The following is a 22,045-nucleotide window of genomic DNA, read 5'->3' on the forward strand; positions in this document are numbered from 1 at the left end:
CGGGGGGGGCACTTGGGGGGGATTTGGGGGTGCGGGGGGGGCACTTGGGGGGGTTTGGGGTGCGGGGGGGCACTTGGGGGGATTTGGGGGCGCGGGGGGGGCACTTGGGGGATTTGGGGTGCGGGGGGGCACTTGGGGGGGGATTTGGGGGCGCGGGGGGGGGCACTTGGGGGGGATTTGGGGTGCGGGGGGGGCACTTGGGGGGATTTGGGGGTGCGGGGGGGCACTTGGGGGGCTGGGGGGGGATTTGGGGTGCGGGGGGGCCCCGGACTGACGCCCCCCCCCCCCCCCGCAGCCCCCCCGCCCTGACGCTGGGAACCCCCCGCTGACACCCCCCCCCCCCCCCCACGGCCAGGGGGGGCCCCCCCGAACCCCCCAACCGCTGAGCAGTGACCCCCCCCCGAAAAAAAACCGGGGGGGGCGTGTCCAAAAAAAGGGGGGCGTGGCCTCACCAAAGCCACGCCCCCCTCCTGTCTCCCATCAATACAAGCAGAACCCGGCGGCCGCTTTGCGCCATTTTATTGGGGATTTGGGGGGGGGGGGGTGGGTTTTGGGGTACGGGGGGAGGTTTTGGGGTACGGGGGGGGTTTTTTGGGGTCCCCCCCACCCCGTTACGGGTCGGGGCGGGACCGTCGCGGTTGGTTTTTCTCCGGGTGCCGCAGGACGACGTAAACTTTGGGGGCGTAAAGGAGCCCCAGGGGCACCGAGGCCGAGAGGCTCATGGACACCGTCAGCGTCGCCGTCTGCACGTGAACCTGCCGCGGGGGGGGGGACACCCCAAAAATATTTAGGGGGGGGGGGGGGGGGCCCCCAAAAATCACCCCCCAAAAAAATGGGGCCCCCCCCAAAGTGTCTGGGTCCACCCCAAACCCGTCGTCGAACTCATCAAGGGATTTGAGGGACAACCCCCCCCCCCCCGCAAGGTTTAGGGCCCCCCCAAAGTGTGCTGTGGGCACCCCAAAAATCTGGGGGGGCCCCAAAAATATGGGGGGGGCCCTAAAATTCCCCTTGGGCCCCCCCCCCAAAGTCTTGGGGCCCCCCAAAATTTCCCAGGTGCCCCCCAGACCTGTTTTCAGTCTCAGCTTCAAAGGATTTGGGGGACACCCCCCCCCCCCGAGGTTTAGGGCCCCCCCAAAGTGTGCTGTGGGCACCCCAAAAATCTGGGGGGGCCCCAAAAATATCCGGGGGGGCCCCAAAAATCATCTCGACCCCCAGTTGGGGCACCCCCCAAAAAAAATGGGCCCCCCCCCCCTCAAAGTGTCTGGGTTCACCCCAAACCCGTCGTCGAACTCATCAAGGGATTTGGGGGGCCCCCCCTAGGGGTTCAGGTGTCCCGAGGGCACCCCAAAAATCTGGGGGGGGCCCCAAAAATCTGGGGGGGGGCCCCCAAAAATCCTCTTGGCCCCCCCCCAAAGTCTTGGCCACGCCCCCCAGACCCCTCCCCACTCTTCTCCGTCATCCTCCATCTTGGATTTCCTCAACGCTTGGATCCTCCTCAACGTCCGCGTCCCCCAAAACCCCCTCCAGGACCCCCCAAAATTTCCTGGGTCCCCCCAAATCTCCCCCCCCCCGGCCCCTGGGTCCCCCCAAAACCTCCTGTCCCCCCCCAGACCCCTCCCCAACCTCCTCCTCATCCTCCATCTTGGATTTCCTCATCGGTTGGATCCTACTCAACGTCCGCGTCCCCCCAACCCTCCCGGATCCCCCCAAAACCGTCCCGTGTCCCCCCAAACCCCCTTCCAGGACCCCCCAAAATTTCCTGGGTCCCCCCCAAATCTCCTGTCCCCCCCCCGACCCCTCCCCAACCCCTTTCATCCTCCTCCATCTTGGATTTCCTCAACGGTTGGATCCTACTCAACCTCTACATCCCCCCAACCCTCCCGGATCCCCCCAAAACCCTCCCGTGTCCCCCCCAAACCCCTTCCAGGACCCCCCAAAACCTCCTGGATCCCCCCAAAATCCTCCCCCCCACCTCCTGTGTCCCCCCCCAGACCCCTCCCCAACCTCCTCCTCATCCTCCATCTTGGATTTCCTCAACGGTTGGATCCTCCTCAACCTCTACATCCCCCCAACCCTCCCGGAGCCCCCAAAACCCTCTCGGATCCCCCCAAAACCTCTGGATCCCCCCAAAATCCTCCCCCTCGTCTCCCGTGTCCCCCCCCAGACCCCTCCCCAACCCCTTTCATCCTCCTCCATCTTGGATTTCCTCAACGTTTGCATCCTCCTCAACCTCTACATCCCCCCAACCCTCCCGGATCCCCCCAAAACCCTCCCGGATCCCCCCAAAACCTCTGGATCCCCCCCAAATCCTCCCCCTCGTCTCCCGTGTCCCCCCCCCAGACCCCTCCCCAACCTCCTCCTCATCCTCCATCTTGGATTTCCTCAACGTTTGCATCCTCCTCAACCTCTACATCCCCCCAACCCTCTCGGATCCCCCCAAAACCTCTGGATCCCCCCCAAATCCTCCCCCTCGTCTCCCGTGTCCCCCCCCCAGACCCCTCCCCAACCTCCTCCTCATCCTCCATCTTGGATTTCCTCAACGTTTGCATCCTCCTCAACCTCTACATCCCCCCAACCCTATCGGATCCCCCCAAAACCCCCTTCCAGGACACACCCCACCCCCCCCGCCCTTCCATATTTTTTTTTTTTTCCTCCCCCCCCCCCCGCCCCCGCCCCCAATTTTTCCACCCTCACCCTCTCCACCGACTGGGCGGCTCCGAAGAAGATGGGCCCGAAGGCCACCCAGACCACGCACGTCGTGTACATGGCGAACCCGATGGGTTTGGCCTCGTTGAAGGTTTCGGGGACCCCCCGGGCCTTGACGGCGTAAACGGTGCAGGTGACCATGAGCACCAGGGCATAAGCCAAACAGGCCAAGGTAGCCCCTTCGGCCATGTCGCAACGTAAAACCCCCCGGGCGTTTTCGGGGTCCGGGGTTCGCCCCATTTCGTAGTCGATGAGGGCGTGGGGAGGGCGGAGGAGGAGCCAAATGGCCGCCGCTACCAGTTGGAGGCTGCTGAGGCCGAAGGTGATGAGGAGTTGGGAGGCGGGGCTGATGAAACGGGGCGGGGTCACCGAGCGTTTCCCTAAAAGGGGGGAGAAAAAAAAAAAAAAAAAAAAAAAAAAAAAAGGGGGCGGGACGATCAACCCTCCCCCCCCCCCGCTCTCGATATCTCGTGGGCGTGTCCGGAACTCAACGTCTTGGAAGATGGTGAGGAAAGGGGGGAGGTGGGACCTCAGGCCACGCCCCTCCTGCCCCCCAACTCGAAGTTCTGCCCCCCAACTACTTCTCCTGACCCCCAATTCCCCCCCCCCCGACCCCAAAACTCTCGGTGTCCCCCCCCAAAAAAAAAACCTCACCAACGTTGACGACGTGGTGGATGCGGTTGGTCGCGGTGATGATCATGAGGTGGGCGGAGCCTCACCCCACGCCCCTCCCACTCCCCCAAATCCCGCCCCCAGGCCCCCAACTCCCCCCCAGAGCCCCCCAACACCCCCCCCAGCCCCCCAAATCCCCCCCCCAGCCCCCCCTCACCCTACTCAAAGACGCGGTTGCTCTCGGCGATGACCATGAGGTGGGCGGACCCTCACCCCACGCCCCTCCCACGGCCCCAAATCCCGCCCCCAGCCCCCCAACTCCCCCCCAGAGCCCCCCAACTCCCCCCCAGAGCCCCCCAACACCCCCCCCAGCCCCCCAAATCCCCCCCCCAGCTCCCCCTCACCCTACTCAAAGACGCGGTTGCTCTCAGCGATGACCATGAGGTGGGCGGACCCTCACCCCACGCCCCTCCCACGGCCCCAAATCCCGCCCCCAGGCCCCCAACTCCCCCCCAGAGCCCCCCAACTCCCCCCCAGAGCCCCCCAACACCCCCCCCAGCCCCCCAAATCCCCCCCCCAGCCCCCCCTCACCCTACTCAAAGACGCGGTTGCTCTCGGCCATGACCATGAGGTGGGCGGACCCTCACCCCACGCCCCTCCCACGGCCCCAAATCCCGCCCCCAGCCCCCCAAATCCCGCCCCCCGGCCCCCCCTCACCCTGCTCGAAGATGCGGTAGATGCGGTTGGTCTTGGTGAGCAGCGCGGCGTAGGTGAGGCTCATCCCCAGGCCCAGGAAGAGCCTCCGGAGGGCGCAGACGCCCACCCCGGGCTCGGCCACCATGATGAAAGTGATGGCGTAAACCAAAGCGATCCCGGCCAATAGGACGTAAGTTAACTCCCGCCCCGTCGCCTTGACGATGGGCGTCTCGTGGTACTTGACGAAAGTGGCCACCACGAAGGCCGTGGCCGTCAAACCCGCCGTAGCCAAAGCCACCGGGACGGCGGCCCAAGGGTCGGCCCAATCGAGGCGTAGGATGGGGGTGGGGCGGCAGGAGGTGCGATCGGGGGTGGGGCGCAGTTGGGGGGGGCAGGGCAGGCAGGTCAGGGGGTCGGCGAGGTAGAGGTACCCCCCGCAGAGCTCGCAGTGCCAGCAGCACGGGACCCCCTCCACCGGCTTCTTGCGCTCGCCGGCGCCGCAGGGGAGGCTGCAGACGGAGGGCGGGGGGGTGGGCGACGCCCCCGGGCCCCAGCGCATCTCCTCGGCCTGCGGGGGGGGGGGGGGGGCGGAGATGGAGGGGGCGGGGTTAAGGGGGGACGGAGATTGGAGGGGGAGGGAGTAAGATATGGGGGGGGCGGGTCCCAGGTGGACTTGGTTGGGGCAAGCAGGTGGGGGTTGGGGGTTCCCAGTTGGGTGTTGGGGCAACCAGTTGGGGGTTGGGGATTCCCAGTTGGATGCTGGGGCTCCCAGTTGGGTGTTGGGGCTCCCAGTTGGGGGTTGGGGATTCCCAGTTGGATGTTGGGGCTCCCAGTTGGGTGTTGGGGTTCCCAGTTGGGTGTTGAGGCTCCCAGTTGGGGGTTGGGGCTCCCAGTTGGGTGTTGAGGCTCCCAGTTGGGGGTTGGGGCTCCCAGTTGGGTGTTGGGGCTCCCAGTTGGGTGTTGGGGCAACCAGTTGGGGGTTGGGGCTCCCAGTTGGGTGTTGGGGTTCCCAGTTGGGGGTTGGGGTTCCCAGTTGGGGGTTGGGGATTCCCAGTTGGATGTTGGGGCTCCCAGCTGGGTGTTGGGGCTCCCAGTTGGGGGTTGGGGCAACCAGTTGGGGGTTGGGGCTCCCAGTTGGGTGTTGGGGCTCCCAGTTGGGTGTTGGGGTTCCCAGTTGGGTGTTGGGGCTCCCAGTTGGGGGTTGGGGTTCCCAGTTGGGTGTTGGGGCTCCCAGTTGGGTGTTGGGGCAACCAGTTGGGTGTTGAGGCTCCCAGTTGGGTGTTGGGGCTCCCAGTTGGGTGTTGGGGTTCCCAGTTGGGTGTTGAGGCTCCCAGTTGGGTGTTGGGGCAACCAGTTGGGTGTTGGGGTTCCCAGTTGGGTGTTGAGGCTCCCAGTTGGGTGTTGGGGCAACCAGTTGGGTGTTGAGGCTCCCAGTTGGGGGTTGGGGCTCCCAGTTGGGTGTTGGGGCAACCAGTTGGGGAATGGGGCAACCAGTTGGGTATTGGGGCTCCCAGTTGGGTGTTGGGGTTCCCAGTTGGGTGTTGGGGTTCCCAGTTGGGGGTTGGGGCTCCCAGTTGGGTGTTGGGGCTCCCAGTTGGGTGTTGGGGAAACCAGTCACCCCCCAGTTGCCTTTGGGGGCCCCCCAGTTGCCCCCGGGGCCCCCCAGTCACCCTTGGAGGTCTCCCAGTTGCCCCCGGGGTCTCCCAGTTGCCCCACCTGGAGGCGCAGCCCCTGCACCCACTGCCCCACCCGCCGGTAGGCGCCGGAGCCGTTCCCGCCCTGGAACTGGAAGATGTCGTAACGCCCGGGCGCGTCCCCGTTCTCGTTGAACGTCACCGGCGTCCCCGCGCTGCCTGCGGGCACCAGGAACGCCCAGTAAGGCCCAGTAACGCCCAGGAACGCCCAGGAACGCCCAGTAAGGCCCAGGAACGCCCAGGAACGCCCAGGAACGCCCAGGAACGCCCAGGAACGCCCAGTAAGGCCCAGTAAGGCCCAGTAACGCCCAGGAACGCCCAGTAACGCCCAGGAACGCCCAGTAATGCCCAGTAACGCCCAGTAACGCCCAGTAACGCCCAGGAACGCCCAGTAACGCCCAGTAACGCCCAGTAAGGCCCAGGAACGCCCAGTAACGCCCAGGAACGCCCAGTAATGCCCAGGAACGCCCAGGAACGCCCAGGAACGCCCAGTAAGGCCCAGTAAGGCCCAGTAATGCCCAGGAACGCCCAGGAACGCCCAGTAATGCCCAGGAACGCCCAGTAAGGCCCAGTAAGGCCCAGTAATGCCCAGGAACGCCCAGGAACGCCCAGTAATGCCCAGGAACGCCCAGGAACGCCCAGGAACGCCCAGTAACGCCCAGTAAGGCCCAGGAACGCCCAGTAACGCCCAGGAACGCCCAGTAAGGCCCAGTAAGGCCCAGTAATGCCCAGGAACGCCCAGTAACGCCCAGGAACGCCCAGGAACGCCCAGTAATGCCCAGTAATGCCCAGTAACGCCCAGTAACGCCCAGGAACGCCCAGGAACGCCCAGTAACGCCCAGGAACGCCCAGTAAGGCCCAGTAAGGCCCAGTAATGCCCAGGAACGCCCAGGAACGCCCAGGAACGCCCAGTAAGGCCTAGTAAGGCCCAGTAACGCCCAGTAACGCCCAGGAACGCCCAGGAACGCCCAGTAAGGCCCAGTAAGGCCCAGTAATGCCCAGGAACGCCCAGGAACGCCCAGTAATGCCCAGGAACGCCCAGGAACGCCCAGTAACGCCCAGTAAGGCCCAGGAACGCCCAGTAACGCCCAGGAACGCCCAGTAAGGCCCAGTAAGGCCCAGTAACGCCCAGGAACGCCCAGTAACGCCCAGGAACACCCAGGAACGCCCAGTAATGCCCAGTAATGCCCAGTAACGCCCAGTAACGCCCAGGAACGCCCAGGAACGCCCAGGAACGCCCAGTAAGGCCCAGTAATGCCCAGGAACGCCCAGTAACGCCCAGGAACGCCCAGTAAGGCCCAGTAAGGCCCAGTAATGCCCAGGAACGCCCAGGAACGCCCAGTAACGCCCAGGAACGCCCAGTAAGGCCCAGGAACGCCCAGTAAGGCCCAGTAACGCCCAGGAACGCCCAGTAAGGCCCAGTAAGGCCCAGTAATGCCCAGGAACGCCCAGTAACGCCCAGTAATGCCCAGTAACGCCCAGTAACGCCCAGTAAGGCCCAGGAACCGCAGCGGGACGGGCGGGCAGAAAAAACGGGAGGAAATGGGAGAAAACCAGTTTGAAACCAGTTCAAGACCAGTTTGAAACCAGTAAATAAAACAGGAAAAAACAGGGGGAAGAGTCTGTCTCAGTCCCTCCCAGTCCGTCCCAGTATATCCCAGTATATCCCAGTCCCCATCAATCCCCCCCAGTCACCCCCACTCCCTCCCAGTCCCTTCCAGTTCCTCCCAGTTACTCCCACTCCCTCCCAGTTTATCCCACTGCCCCCCCCACTCTCCCCCAGTCCCTCCCAGTGCCCCCCCAGTCCCCCCCAGTCCCTCCCAGTCCCTCCCAGTCCCTCCCAGTTTATCCCCCAGTCCCCCCCAGTGCCCCCCCACTCCCCCAGTCCCCTTCCAGTGCCTTCCCAGTCCCTCCCAGTTTATCCCCCAGTCCCTCCCAGTGCCCCCCAGTCCCCCCCAGTCCCCCCCAGTCCCCTTCCAGTGCCTTCCCAGTCCCTCCCAGTACATCCCAGTCCCCCTCGATCCCCCTCCCAGTGCCCCCCCAGTGCCTCCCAGTGCTCCCAGTGCTCCCAGTCCCCTCCACTCCCTCCCAGTTTATCCCATTCCCCCTCCCACTCCCCCCCAGTCCCTCCCAGTCCCTCCCAGTTTATCCCCCAGTCCCCCCCCTCTCCCCCAGTCCCCTTCCAGTGCCTTCCCAGTCCCTCCCAGTACATCCCAGTCCCCCTCAATCCCCTCCCAGTCCCTCCCAGTTTATCCCCCAGTCCCCCCCCAGTCCCCCCCACTCCCCCCCAGTCCCTCCCAGTCCCCTTCCAGTGCCTTCCCAGTCCCTCCCATTACATCCCAGTCCCCCTCGATCCCCCTCCCAGTCCCTCCCAGTCCCTCCCAGTCCCTCCCAGTCCCCCCAGTCCCCCCCCACTCCCCCCCAGTCCCCCCCCAGTCCCCCCCAGTCCCCTTCCAGTCCCTCCCAGTCCCCTTCCAGTGCCTTCCCAGTCCCTCCCAGTACATCCCAATCCCCCTCGATCCCCCTCCCAGTGCCCCCCCAGTCCCTCCCAGTGCCCCCCCAGTCCCCCCAGTCCCTCCCAGTCCCTCCCAGTTTATCCCCCAGTCCCCCCCAGTGCCCCCCCACTCCCCCAGTCCCCTTCCAGTGCCTTCCCAGTCCCTCCCAGTACATCCCAGTCCCCCTCAATCCCCTCCCAGTCCCTCCCAGTCCCTCCCAGTTTATCCCCCAGTCCCCCCAGTCCCCCCCACTCCCCCCCCAGTCCCCCCCAGTGCCCCCCCACTCCCCCAGTCCCCTTCCAGTGCCTTCCCAGTCCCTCCCAGTACATCCCAGTCCCCCTCAATCCCCTCCCAGTGCCCCCCCAGTCCCTCCCAGTGCTCCCAGTGCTCCCAGTACCGTTGAAGGCCAGGCGGCGGATGTGGCGCAGGAGGCTCCTGCCGTCGGGGGGGTCCATGCGCGGGCAGAGCCCCCCCCCGGGACAGGCCTCGCGCAGGAGGTTGTGCAGCCCCCGCGCCATGGCCAGCACCGCGTCGATGACGAACTGCACCTTCCCCTCCTGCTCGTAGGGCGAGTCCCGCCCGATCCGCTCCCGCCCTGACCCACACTTGGGGGTCAGCGACCCACAGCTTGCGGGGCGGCGACCCACAGCTTGGGGAGCACCCGGAGGGACTCCTTAGGGAAGGGTGGGAGCACCCGGGGGGGGATTCTGGGGGTGTCTGTGGGCTCTAGGGAGGTGGTTCTGCCCCACACGTGTGGGGCTGGGACCCACGGCTGACCCACACTTGGGGGGCGGCGACCCACAACTTGGGGAGCACCCGGAGGGACTCCTTAGGGAAGGGTGGGAGCACCCGGGGGGGATTCTGGGGGTGTCTGTGGGCTCTAGGGAGGTGGTTCTGCCCCATATGTGTGGGGCTGGGACCCACGGCTGACCCACACTTGGGGGGCGGTGACCCACAACTTGGGGAGCACCCGGAGGGACTCCTTAGGGAAGGGTGGGAGCACCCGGGGGGGATTCTGGGGGGTTGGGAGACGTTGGGAGGGAAGGTTCTGCCCCACACGTGTGGGGCTGGGACCCACGGCTGACCCACACTTGGGGGGCGGCGACCCACAACTTGGGGAGCACCCGGAGGGACTCCTTAGGGAAGGGTGGGAGCACCCGGGGGGGGATTCTGGGGGTGTCTGTGGGCTCTAGGGAGGTGGTTCTGCCCCATATGTGTGGGGCTGGGACCCACGGCTGACCCACACTTGGGGGGCGGCGACCCACAACTTGGGGAGCACCCGGAGGGACTCCTTAGGGAAGGGTGGGAGCACCCGGGGGGGATTCTGGGGGTGTCTGTGGGCTCTAGGGAGGTGGTTCTGCCCCATATGTGTGGGGCTGGGACCCACGGCTGACCCACACTTGGGGGGCGGCGACCCACAACTTGGGGAGCACCCGGAGGGACTCCTTAGGGAAGGGTGGGAGCACCCGGGGGGGATTCTGGGGGTGTCTGTGGGCTCTAGGGAGGTGGTTCTGCCCCATATGTGTGGGGCTGGGACCCACGGCTGACCCACACTTGGGGGGCGGCGACCCACAACTTGGGGAGCACCCGGAGGGACTCCTTAGGGAAGGGTGGGAGCACCCGGGGGGGATTCTGGGGGGTTGGGAGACGTTGGGAGGGAAGGTTCTGCCCCACACGTGTGGGGCTGGGACCCACGGCTGACCCACACTTGGGGGGCGGCGACCCACAACTTGGGGAGCACCCGGAGGGACTCCTTAGGAAAGGGTGGGAGCACCCGGGGGGGATTCTGGGGGTGTCTGTGGGCTCTAGGGAGGTGGTTCTGCCCCATATGTGTGGGGCTGGGACCCACGGCTGACCCACACTTGGGGGGCGGTGACCCACAACTTGGGGAGCACCCGGAGGGACTCCTTAGGGAAGGGTGGGAGCACCCGGGGGGGATTCTGGGGGCTGGGGAGGGGTTTAGGGAGGTCATTCTGCCCCATATGTGTGGGGCTGGGACCCATGGCTGACCCATAACTTGGGGGGCCCCCAGGGGTGCCCCACACACGGGGGTCAGCACAGGCCACCCCTCAGCTCAGCCGTGGAGCAGAATGAGGCACTGTGGGTCAGAGCCATGGGGCAGATCAATGGGGCAGATGTGTGGGGCAGATCCATGGGGCAGAGCCATGGGGCAGAGCTGTGGGTCAGATCCATGGGGCAGAGCTGTGGGGCAGATCAATGGGTCAGAGGTGTGGGGCAGATCCATGGGGCAGAGGTGTGGGGCAGAGCCATGGGGCAGAGCCGTGGGTCAGATCCATGGGGCAGATCCATGGGGCAGAGCCGTGGGGCAGAGGTGTGGGTCAGAGCCATGGGGCAGATCCATGGGGCAGAGCTGTGGGGCAGATCCATGGGGCAGAGCCGTGGGGCAGAGCCGTGGGTCAGAGCCATGGGGCAGATCCATGGGGCAGAGCTGTGGGGCAGAGCCATGGGGCAGAGCCATGGGGCAGAGCCGTGGGGCAGAGGCGTGGGTCAGAGCCATGGGGCAGAGCCGTGGGGCAGATCCATGGGGCAGAGCCGTGGGGCAGAGCCCTGACCTGTGCACTTGCGGACGGGGCCGCCGTGGGGCGCGTCGCCGTGGGGCTGGGTGCTGTGGGGCAGGCGGCAGTTGAAATCCTCCTCCCAGAACTCGTGGAACCAGCGGTTGCGGCGGTTGTTCTCCAGCGAGCGGGAGGTGAAATACTCATCGAAACCTGGGGCGGGTGGGGACACCCCATAGATCCGTGGGGCTGCCCCATAGATCCGTGGGGCTGCCCCATAGCGAGATGAACCCAAAAGGCGACAGAACCCTCCCCAAGCGCCTCCCCACACCCACTTGGCATGAGATGACACCCCCCAGAATTGCCGTGGGACAGACCCACAATGCTACGGGGCAGCCCCACAGATCTATGGGGCAGATCCATGGCGCTATGGGGCTGCCCCATAGCGAGACGAACCCGAAAGGCGACAGCACCCTCCCCAACACCCTCTATGAGGCCTGGTGGGACCCCCAAGTGCACCCTGGATCAGGCCGTGGGGCTGCCCCATAGGTCCATGGGGCTGCCCCATAGACTGTGGGACTGCCCCATAGCGAGAAGAATCCAAAGGCAGCAGGACCCTCCCCAACACCCTCTATGAGGCCTGGTGGGACCCCCAAGTGCACCCTGGATCAGGCCGTGGGGCTGCCCCATAGATCTGTGGGTCTGCCCCATAGATCCGTGGGGCTGCCCCATAGACTGTGGGTCTGCCCCATAGCGAGACGAACCCGAAAGGCGACAGCACCCTCCCCAACACCCTTTATGAGGCCTGGTGGGACCCCCAAGTGCACCCTGGATCAGGCCGTGGGGCTGCCCCATAGATCCGTGGGGCTGCCCCATAGATGCCGGCACTCACCGGGCACGGAGGCGCGCTTGGGCAGGATGGTGACGGCGCCGCGCGCGGCCGCCTCCAGCCCCTGCACCGGCGCCATCTTGGCCCCCCAGCTGTCGGAGCCCACCCAGGAGAAGTGACCCGAGAGGTTGGCGGCGGCCGCGGCCTCCAGCAGGCGCCTGCGGGGGGAACTGGGGTGAACTGGGAGGCACTGGGAGGGACTGGGAGGGACTGGGAGGGCACTGGGAGGGCACTGGGGGGGACTGGGAGGAACTGGGAGGGACTGGGAGGGCACTGGGGGGCACTGGGGGGACTGGGGTGAACTGGGAGGCACTGGGAGGGACTGGGGGGGCACTGGGGGGGACTGGGAGGGACTGGGAGGGACTGGGAGGGCACTGGGGGGCACTGGGGGGCACTGGGGGGACTGGGGTGAACTGGGAGGCACTGGGAGGGACTGGGAGGGACTGGGAGGGACTGGGAGGGACTGGGGGGGACCGGGGTGAACTGGGAGGCACTGGGAGGGACTGGGAGGGACTGGGGGGGCACTGGGGGGGACTGGGGTGAACTGGGAGGCACTGGGAGGGACTGGGAGGGACTGGGGGGGGCACTGGGGTGAACTGGGAGGCACTGGGAGGGACTGGGAGGGACTGAGGGGGCACTGGGGGAGACTGGGGTGAACTGGGAGGCACTGGGAGGGACTGGGAGGGCACTGGGGCGAACTGGGAGGCACTGGGAGGGACTGGGAGGGACTGGGGGGGCACTGGGGGGGACTGGGAGGGGATTGAGGGGGACTGGGGTGAACTGGGAGGGACTGGGAGGCACTGGGAGGGACTGGGGGGGGACTGGGAGGGACTGGGAGGGACTGGAAGGCACTGGGAGGGACTGGGGGGGGATTGAGGGGGACTGGGATATACTGGGAGGGACTGGAGTGAACTGGGAGGCACTGGGAGGTACTGGGAGGGACTGGGGGGGACTGGGATATACTGGGAGGGGAGTGGGAGGGACTGGGCTAAACTGGAGGGGACTGGGAGGAGAGTAAGGGGCTACTGGGATAAACTGGGAGGGGACTGGGCGGGGACTTAATGCTGCTCCCTGCTCTATACTGGTCTATACTGGTTTATTCTGGTCTATAGTGGTTTATACTGGTCTATACTGGTCTACACTGGTTTATACTGGTTTATACTGGTCTGTACTGGTCACTTGTCTCCCATCATCCACCCCGATGAAACCATTATGGGATGTCGTGGGGCTTCCTGGGCCAGTTCCTGTTCTATACTGGTCTCTACCGATCTCTACTGGTCTGTACTGGTCTATACTGGTCTGTACTGGTCTGTACTGGTCTATACTGGGGGTTACTGGTCACTTGTCTCCCATCATCCACTCCTTTGAAGCCATTATGGGATGTCCTGAGGCTTCCTGGGCCAGTTCCTGTTCTATACTGGTCTCTACCGATCTCTACTGGTCTATACTGGTCTATACTGGTCTATACTGGTCTGTACTGGTCTCACCGGATGTCGTCCTCGTTGGCGAAGAGCACGACCCCGCGGGCAGCCGACGTCTCCATCAGGCGCCCGATGACTTTGGCGAATTCCCCCGGACGCGGCTCCCGCGGGATCTTGATGGACTGAGCGATGCAGAGGCCCCCTGCCCAGTACAGACCAGTACAGACCAGTACGGACCAGTACGGACCAGTACGGACCAGTACGGGCCGGTACAGGCCGGTACAGGCCGGTACTGACCAGTATGGGCCAGTGCAGCCCCCCCAGCACACCCCGGTGAGGCACCACTGGTGCTGCGGAGCCCTCCCAGTATAACCCAGTGCCTCCCAGTATAGCCCAGCGCCTCCCAGTATAACCCAGCGCCTCCCAGTATAACCCAGTGCCTCCCAGTGCCCTCCCAGTTTATCCCAGTCCGTCCCAGTTCTGCCCAGTATATCCATGTGACTCCCAGTCCCTCCCAGTTTATCCCAGTTTATCCCAGTGCCTCCCAGTGCCTCCCAGTATGTCCCAGTTCCTCTCCCAGTGCCTCCCAGTCCCTTACTGGTCCCATACACAACACTCTCCTCCATTTTCTGCTCAACACGAGCGCCAATCCCTCCCTCCCAGCGCCTCCCAGCGCCTCCCAGCGCCTCCCAGTGCCTCCCAGTGCCTCCCAGTGCCTCCCAGTGAGTCCCAGTTTCTCCCAGTGACTCCCAGTTCCTCTCCCAGCGCCTCCCAGTCCCTTACTGGTCCCATACAAAACACTCTTTCCATTTTCTGCTCAACCCGAGCGCCAATCCCTCCCTCCCAGCGCCTCCCAGCGCCTCCCAGTGCCTCCCAGTGCCTCCCAGTGCCTCCCAGTGAGTCCCAGTTTCTCCCAGTGACTCCCAGTTTCTCCCAGTGACTCCCAGTTCCTCTCCCAGTCCCTTACTGGTCCCATACAAAACACTCTTTCCATTTTCTGCTCAACACGAGCGCCAATCCCTCCCTCCCAGCGCCTCCCAGCGCCTCCCAGCGCCTCCCAGTGCCTCCCAGTGCCTCCCAGTGCCTCCCAATGAGTCCCAGTTTCTCCCAGTCCCTCCCAGTTTCTCCCAGTGACTCCCAGTTCCTCTCCCAGTCCCTTACTGGTCCCATACAAAACACTCTTTCCATTTTCTGCTCAACCCGAGCGCCAATCCCTCCCTCCCAGCGCCTCCCAGTGCCTCCCAGTGCCTCCCAGTGCCTCCCAGTGCCTCCCAGCGACTCCCAGTGACTCCCAGTTCCTCTCCCAGCGCCTCCCAGTCCCTTACTGGTCCCATACAAAACACTCTTTCCATTTTCTGCTCAACCCGAGCGCCAATCCCTCCCTCCCAGCGCCTCCCAGCGCCTCCCAGCGCCTCCCAGTGCCTCCCAGTGCCTCCCAGTCCCTCCCAGTGACTCCCAGTGCCTCCCAGTTCCTCTCCCAGTGCCTCCCAGTCCCTTACTGGTCCCATACAAAACACTCTTTCCATTTTCTGCTCAACCCGAGCGCCAATCCCTCCCTCCCAGCGCCTCCCAGCACCTCCCAGTGCCTCCCAGCGCCTCCCAGTGCCTCCCAGTGCCTCCCAGTGCCTCCCAGTGAGTCCCAGTTTCTCCCAGTGACTCCCAGTGCCTCCCAGTTCCTCTCCCAGTGCCTCCCAGTCCCTTACTGGTCCCATACAAAACACTCTTTCCATTTTCTGCTCAACCTGAGCGCCAATCCCTCCCTCCCAGCGCCTCCCAGCGCCTCCCAGCGCCTCCCAGTGCCTCCCAGTGCCTCCCAGTGCCTCCCAGTGAGTCCCAGTTCCTCTCCCAGTGCCTCCCAGTCCCTTACTGGTCCCATACAAAACACTCTTTCCACTTTCTGCCCAACCTTAGAGCCAATCCCTCCCTCCCAGCGCCTCCCAGTTTATCCCAGTCCCTCCCAGTGCCTCCCAGTGCCTGACCGGCCTCGCGGGAGCTCTGGACGAAGGCCTCGACGCCGCTCTCGCCGTAGCTGCCCTCGGAGGCCAGCGTGGAGACGTAGCTCCAGCCCAGGGCCCGCACCACGGCCACCATGGCCTGCGCCTGGTACGAGTCCGGCGGCACCACCCGCGAGAAAAACTCGTACCGGCCCGGGGCGCTGAGCTCGGGGGCGGTGGAGGCGTAGCTGATCTGCGGGATCTGCGGGGACACGTTGGGGACATCTGGGGACATGGCGGGGGTTGGGGACATCGGGGGAGTCGGGGACACTGGGGACATCGGGGGCACCTGGGTGGTTCGGCCCTAGGACCATTGAGATGATGACTTGGGGATTTTGGGGGACATTGGGGGGACATTGGGGACATTGGGGACATCTTGGGGACATCAGGGGACAGTGGGGACACGTTGGGGACATGGCGGGGGTTGGGGACATCGGGGGAGTTGGGGACACTGGGGACATCGGGGGCACCCGGGTGGTTCGGCCCTAGGACCATTGAGATGATTTGGGGATTTTGGGGGACATTGGGGGGACTTGGGGGACATCAGGGGACAGTGGGGACACATTGGGGACATCTGGGGACATGGCGGGGGTTGGGGACATCGGGGGAGTTGGGGACACTGGGGACATCGGGGGGGTTTGGGGGGACACGGGGGCACCCGGGTGGTTCGGCCCTAGGACCATTGAGATGATGATTTGGGGATTTTGGGGGACATTGGGGACACGTTGGGGACATTGGGGACATCTTGGGGACATCAGGGGACATTAGGGATGTTGGGGACATCTGGGGACATGGCGGGGGTTGGGGACATCGGGGGAGTCGGGGACACTGGGGACATCGGGGGCACCCGGGTGGTTCGGCCCTAGGACCATTGAGATGATTTGGGGATTTTGGGGGACATTGGGGGGACTTGGGGGACATCAGGGGACAGTGGGGACACGTTGGGGACATCTGGGGACATGGCGGGGGTTGGGGACATCGGGGGAGTCGGGGACACTGGGGACATCGGGGGGGTTTGGGGGGACACGGGGGCACCCGGGTGGTTCGGCCCCAGAACTGTTGAGATGATGATTTGGGGATTTTGGGGTACATTGGGGACACGTTGGGGACATTGGGGACATCTTGGGGACATCAGGGGACATTAGGGACGTTGGGGACATCTGGGGACATGGCGGGGGTTGGGGACATCGGGGGAGTCGGGGACACTGAGGGGACATCGGGGGCACCCGGGTGGTTCGGCCCTAGGACCATTGAGATGATGACTTGGGGATTTTGGGGGACATTGGGGACATTGGGGGACATCAGGGGACAGTGGGGACACGTTGGGGACATCTGGGGACATGGCAGGGGTTGGGGACATCGGGGGAGTCGGGGACACTGGGGACATCAGGGGGGTTTGGGGGGACACGGGGGCACCCGGGTGGTTCGGCCCCAGAACTGTTGAGATGATGATTTGGGGATTTTGGGGGACATTGGGGACACGTTGGGGACATTGGGGACATCTTGGGGACATCAGGGGACATTAGGGACGTTGGGGACATCTGGGGACATGGCGGGGGTTGGGGACATCGGGGGAGTTGGGGACACTGAGGGGACATCGGGGGCACCCGGGTGGTTCGGCCCTAGGACCATTGAGATGATTTGGGGATTTTGGGGGACACTGGGGACACCTTGGGGACATTGGGGACATCACGGGGGTTGGGGACACTGGGGACATCGGGGGGGTTTGGGGGGACACGGGGGCACCCGGGTGGTTCAGCCCCGGAACCATCGAGATCTGGGGACACTGGGGGGACACTGGGGGGACACTGGGGGGACACTGGAGGGACACTGGGGGGACACTGGGGGGACACTGGGGACACGTTGGGGACACATTGGGGACATCGGGGGGGACCCGGGGATCAGGGAGGGGACACGGGGACACCGTGTGTGTCCCCCCCACCCCCCCCTTCCCATCGAGGTGCCGCTCTGGGGGTCCCTGGGGACACGTTGGGGACATCGGGGGGGGGCCCTGGGGACATTGGGGACAGAGGGGGGGGGGACACTGGGGACAGGGAGGGGACAGGGGGGGACCCAAATGTCACGTGTCCCCGCCCCCCCCGATGTCCCTAATCCCCCCTAATCCCCCCGGGGCCCGTTTGCTGCCGCCCCAGGGGATTGTGGGTAACGGGGGGGGGGGGGGGGGGGGAAGGTTCTAGAAGGGCCCCGGGGGGGGGTGTGGGGGGGGGGTGTGACACGAGGGGACAAAGTCACCCCCCAAATGTCCCCCGGGTGTCCCCAACCCCCCCGCAGGACGCTGGGACCCCCCAACTGCCCCAAAATGGCCCCAAAATGGCCTCGGGGCTCCCCCAAACGGCCCAAATGGCCCCAAACGGCCCCAAACGTCCCCAAATGGCCCCAAATGTCCCCAAATGGCCCCAAACGGCCCAAAATGGCCCCAAATGGCCCCAAATGGCCCCAAATGTCCCCAAACGGCCCAAAATGGCCCCAAATGGCCCCAAATGTCCCCAAATGTCCCCAAACGGCCCAAAATGGCCCAAAACGGCCCAAAATGGCCCCAAATGGCCCCAAATGTCCCCAAACGGCCCAAAATGGCCCCAAATGTCCCAAAACGTCCCCAAACGTCCCCAAATGTCCCCAAATGGCCCCAAATGCCCCCAAATGGCCCCAAACGTCCCCAAACGTCCCCAAATGTCCCCAAATGCCCCCAAATGCCCCCAAATGCCCCCAAATGCCCCCAAATGCCCCCAAATGTCCCCAAATGTCCCCACGTCACCCCCAAGACCCGGTTGACGTTGGCCAACACGATGGAGATGGAGCCCGTAGACACCCCAATCCCCCCATGTCCCCCCAAATGTCCCCAAATGTCCCCAAACGCCCCCCAGACGCCCCCCAGACACGCCCAAACGCCCCCAGATGCCCCCAAACGCCCCCCAGACGTCCCCAAACAGCCCCAAACGTCCCCAAATGCCCCCCAGACACCCCCGAAAGCCCCAAATGCCCCCAAACGCCCCCAGATACACCCAAACGCCCCCCAAACACCCCCCAGACGCCCCCCAAAGCCCCCAAACGCCCCCAAACGCCCCCCAAACGCCCCCAAATGCCCCCAAACGCCCCCCAAAGGCCCCAGACGCCCCCAAACACCCCCAGACACACCCAAACGCCCCCCAAACGCCCCCCAAAGCCCCCAAACGCCCCCAGACGCCCCCCAAAACATCCCCAGATGCCCCCAAATGCCCCCCAAACGCCCCCCAAACACCCCGAAAACGCCCCCCATACGCCCCCCAGACACCCCCTAACGTCCCCCAAACATCCCCAAACAGCCCCCAAACGCCCCCCAAACGCCCCCAGACACCCCCAGACGCCCCCCAATGCCCCCAAACGCCCCCAGACGCCCCCCAAAGCCCCCGAACATCCCCAAACAGCCCCCAAACGCCCCCAAACGTCCCCAAATGCCCCCCAAACGCCCCCCAAACGCCCCCAGACGCCCCCCAAAGTCCCCAAAGTCCCCAAACGCCCCCCAAACGCCCCCAGACACCCCCAAACGTCCCCCAAACATCCCCAAACACCCCCCAAACGCCCCCAAACAGCCCCCAAACGCCCCCAGACGCCCCCCAGACGCCCCCCAAAGTCCCCAAACGCCCCCAGACACCCCCCAAAGCCCCCAAACGCCCCCCAAACGCCCCCCAGACGCCCCCAAAGCCCCCGAACATCCCCAAACAGCCCCCAAACGCCCCCAGACGCCCCCAGACGCCCCCCAAAGCCCCCGAACATCCCCAAACAGCCCCCAAACGCCCCCCAGACGCCCCCCAGACACACCCAAACGCCCCCCAGACACCCCCCAAAGCCCCCAGACGCCCCCCAAACGCCCCCAGACACACCCAAACGCCCCCAAACGCCCCCAAACGCCCCCCAGACGCCCCCCAGACGCCCCCCAGACACAGCCAAACGCCCCCCAGACACCCCCAAACGCCCCCAAACGCCCCCCGACATGCCCAGACGCCCCCCCAGACGCCCCCCCAAACTCACCGCGAAGAGCCGCAGCACGTTGGCCACCATGATGGAAACGGAACTGGCCGAAGCCCCGATGACGCCCACCAGGCGCTCGGGGGGCGCGCGGGGCAGGGGGCTCCCGTCGGGGCAACGCGCTCCTTCTTCCTCCCCCCAGTTACCCGACCCCTGTCCCGGTGCCCCCCCCGGTTCCACCGAGGGGTAAAAAACTACGGACGAAGCTGAGGGCCTGGCCCAGGGCGTAGGTGTCGCGGGAGCAGGTGTCGAGGATCCGCGCCCCCAAGGTCAAGTTGGGGAGCAGGCGGGGGTCCCCGTTAACCCGGTCCAGGGCGTAGAGCATGGCCTCCAGGCGGTGGATCCCCTGCTCCTTCCGTACCCCCCCGCACGGTGCCCCCCCCCGGGCCCCCGGGCGTGAACCGGGAAAAGCCCCCCCAGGGTTAAATCCCCTTCCAGGAGGATGGCGTGGGGTTGTGTGGGTGATGGGGGGGCGAGGGTGGGGGGGCAGGAGGAGGAGGAGGAGGAGGAAGGGGGGGGGGAGGAGCATGGCTGGAGTTGGGGGGCGAGGGGGGGGGAGAGAGAGAGAGAGAGAGAGAGAGAGAGAGGGGTTAGGGGGGGGGTAAAATGGGCGGGGGAACGCTGTGGGGTGGGGGGGGGGTTACTGGGACTCTGTGGGGCGGGGGGGGGCATCTTGTGGGTCAGGGGGGCACCCTGTGGGGCGGGGGGGGCATCCTGTGGGTCAGAGCGGGGCAACTTGTGAAGGGGGGGGCACCCTGTGGAGAGGGGGGCACTCTGTGGGTCAGGGGGGGCACCCTGTGGGGCGGGGGGGGCACTCTGTGGGTCAGGGGGGGCACCCTGTGGGGCGGGGGGGGCATCCTGTGGGTCAGAGCGGGGCAACTTGTGGAGGGGGGGGCACCCTATGGGTCAAAGGGGCACCCCTATGGGGCGGGGGGGCACCCTGTGGGTGAGGGGGGGCACCCTATGGGGTGGGGAGGGGGTTACTGGGACTCTGTGGGGCGGGGGGGGAGCATCTTGTGGGTCAGGGGGGGCACCTGTGGGGCAGGGGGGGCATATTGTGGGGCGGGGGGGGCATCCTGTGGGTCAGAGCGGGGCAACTTGTGGAGGGGGGGCACCCTATGGGTCAGGGGGTCACCCTATGGGATGGGGAGGGGGTTACTGGGACTCTGTGGGGCGGGGGGGACATCCTGTGGAGGGGGGGGCACCCTATGGGTCAAAGGGGCACCCTATGGGGCGGGGGGGGCATCCTGTGGGTCAGGGGGGGGCCCCCTTTGGTTTGGGGGGGGGGTAATGGGACTCTATGGGGCAGGGGGGGGCACCCTGTGGGTCAGGGGGGGCGCCCTGTGGAGGGGGGGCACCCTATGGGTCAGAGGGGGGGCACCCTATGGGGTGGGGGGCACTGGGGGGGGCTAGTGGCACCCTATAAAGAAGAGGGGGCACCCTGTGGGTCGGGGGGGGCACCCTGTGGGTCGGGGGGGGGCCCCTTTGCTTTGGGGGGGGGTACTGGGACTCTATGGGGCAGGGGGGGGGCACCCTATGGGTGGGGGTGTCCCCGCGGGGGGGGGTGGGTGTGTGTCTGTGTCCCCCAGGACGGAGAATTTTGGGGGATCCCCCCCCCCCCCTTCCCCTCCCTGTGCCTGGGGGGGGCGGGGGTGTCCCTTTATTTATTTATTTATTTTTAATTATTTTAAATTATTTTTTCCGGGGGGGGGGGTTTGGGAATTGGGGGGGGGGGGTGTCCCGCTCACCTGGGTCCCCTCTGCCGCTCGCTCAGGTCCCTGCGATGCTTTGGGGGGCCCCCCCCCCCCCCCCCCGATCTTAACCCAACTCCATGATCCCTTGCGCTCCCCCCCCCCCCCCCCCCAATTAAATCCAGCTGCTCATTAATTTTAAATTTTTATATTTTTTTTTTGGGGGGGGGAATTAGAGGTGCCCCCCCTACACTTTAACACCCCCAAACACCTTCTGGGGTCCCGCTGGGGGGGGCTGTACCCCCCCCCGGGGGGGTTGGGGGGACCCAAACCCCCCCAAAATGGTGGATTAAGGCCCTGGGGGGGGGGGGGGGAGCGGGGGGGGGGGGATTATCCGGCTGCTCGGCTGCAGCCGGGGGACTGTGACCCCCCCCCGGGGATTGAGGGGATTTGGGGGGGGGGGGGGGGGGTGGATTTAAGGAGGATATTGGGGGGGGGTGAGGGGATATTTGGGGGGGCCCAGAGGGGGTTTAAGGGGACACTGGGGGGGCTGGGGGGGACATTTGGGGGGGGGCTGAGGGTCATTGGGGGGGGGCTGAGGGGACATTGGGGGGGCTGGGGGGACATGGGGGGGGTTAAGGGGACACTGGGGGGGCTGTGGGGGACATTTGGGGGGGTCTGAGTGACAGGGGGGGGCTATGGGGGGGTTTAGGGGATATTGGGGGGCTGAGGGGACATGGGGGGGGGTCTAAGGGGACATTTGGGGGCCCAGAGGGGACATTTGGGGGGGCTGGCGGGACATGGGGGGGGTTAAGGGGACACTGGGGGGGGCTGAGGGTCATTGGGGGGGGTTTGGGTCATTTGGGGGGGCTGAGGGGACATTGGGGGGGCTGTGGGGGACATTTGGGGGGTCTAGGGGACATGGGGGGGCTATGGGGGGGTTAAGGGGAGACTGGGGGGGCTGAGGGGACATTTTGGGGGTCTGAGGGGACATGGGGGGGTTAAGGGGACACTGGGGGGGGCTGTGGGGACATTTTGGGGGTGTGAGGGGACCCGAGGGGGGGCTCTGAGGACACCGGGGGGGGTTTAGGGGACACTTGGGGGGGCCCAGAGGGGGTTTGAGGGGACACTGGGGGGCTGAGGGGACATTTTGGGGGGAATTTGGGGCTCTGAGCCGCTCAATCACGCCCTTAACCACGCCCATTACCGCTCAATCACGCCCTTAACCACGCCTCCTACCGCTCAATCACGCCCTTAACCACGCCCCTACCGCTCAATCACGCCCTTAACCACGCCCCCTACCGC

At 65.8% G+C, this 22,045-nt stretch overlaps 1 protein-coding gene across 3 annotated transcripts; it reads right to left on the reverse strand.

Annotated features, from left to right (window-relative positions):
• Positions 1-543: 543 nt before the first annotated feature.
• Positions 544-19,439, reverse strand: LOC141973040 (metabotropic glutamate receptor 6-like). 3 transcript variants are annotated; one of them, XM_074931139.1, is made up of 11 exons: positions 19,238-19,439; positions 19,053-19,206; positions 15,009-15,225; positions 13,096-13,231; positions 11,612-11,766; positions 10,777-10,932; positions 8,601-8,798; positions 5,731-5,867; positions 4,036-4,582; positions 2,695-3,086; positions 544-755 (listed from the first exon to the last, which is right to left on the reverse strand). In XM_074931139.1, the coding sequence occupies exons 1-11, from the start codon at positions 19,372-19,374 to the stop codon at positions 612-614; spliced, it is 2,373 nt and encodes a 790-aa protein (XP_074787240.1). In that variant the 5' UTR covers positions 19,375-19,439; the 3' UTR covers positions 544-611. The 3 variants fall into 3 exon arrangements, with proteins under 3 accessions (XP_074787240.1, XP_074787241.1, XP_074787239.1); XM_074931140.1 differs by having other exon boundaries at positions 19,053-19,177; positions 19,230-19,439; XM_074931138.1 differs by having other exon boundaries at positions 19,053-19,332.
• Between the last annotated feature and the right edge of the window lie 2,606 nt (positions 19,440-22,045).

Source organism: Athene noctua, chromosome 39 (genome assembly GCF_965140245.1).
Source record: "Athene noctua chromosome 39, bAthNoc1.hap1.1, whole genome shotgun sequence".
Taxonomy (NCBI): Eukaryota; Metazoa; Chordata; class Aves; order Strigiformes; family Strigidae; genus Athene; species Athene noctua.

Coding starts and splice junctions, on each gene's coding strand:
- LOC141973040 (XM_074931139.1), bottom strand. CDS start 19,374: ATGCTCTACGCCCTGGACCGGGTTAACGGGGACCCCCGCCTGCTCCCC. Junction 19,207..19,237: donor AGCTTCGTCCGTAGTTTTTT/ACCCCTCGGTGG, acceptor GGGGGCACCGGG/ACAGGGGTCGGGTAACTGGG. Junction 5,868..8,600: donor CCGCCGCCTGGCCTTCAACG/GTACTGGGAGCA, acceptor TGGTGCCCGCAG/GCAGCGCGGGGACGCCGGTG.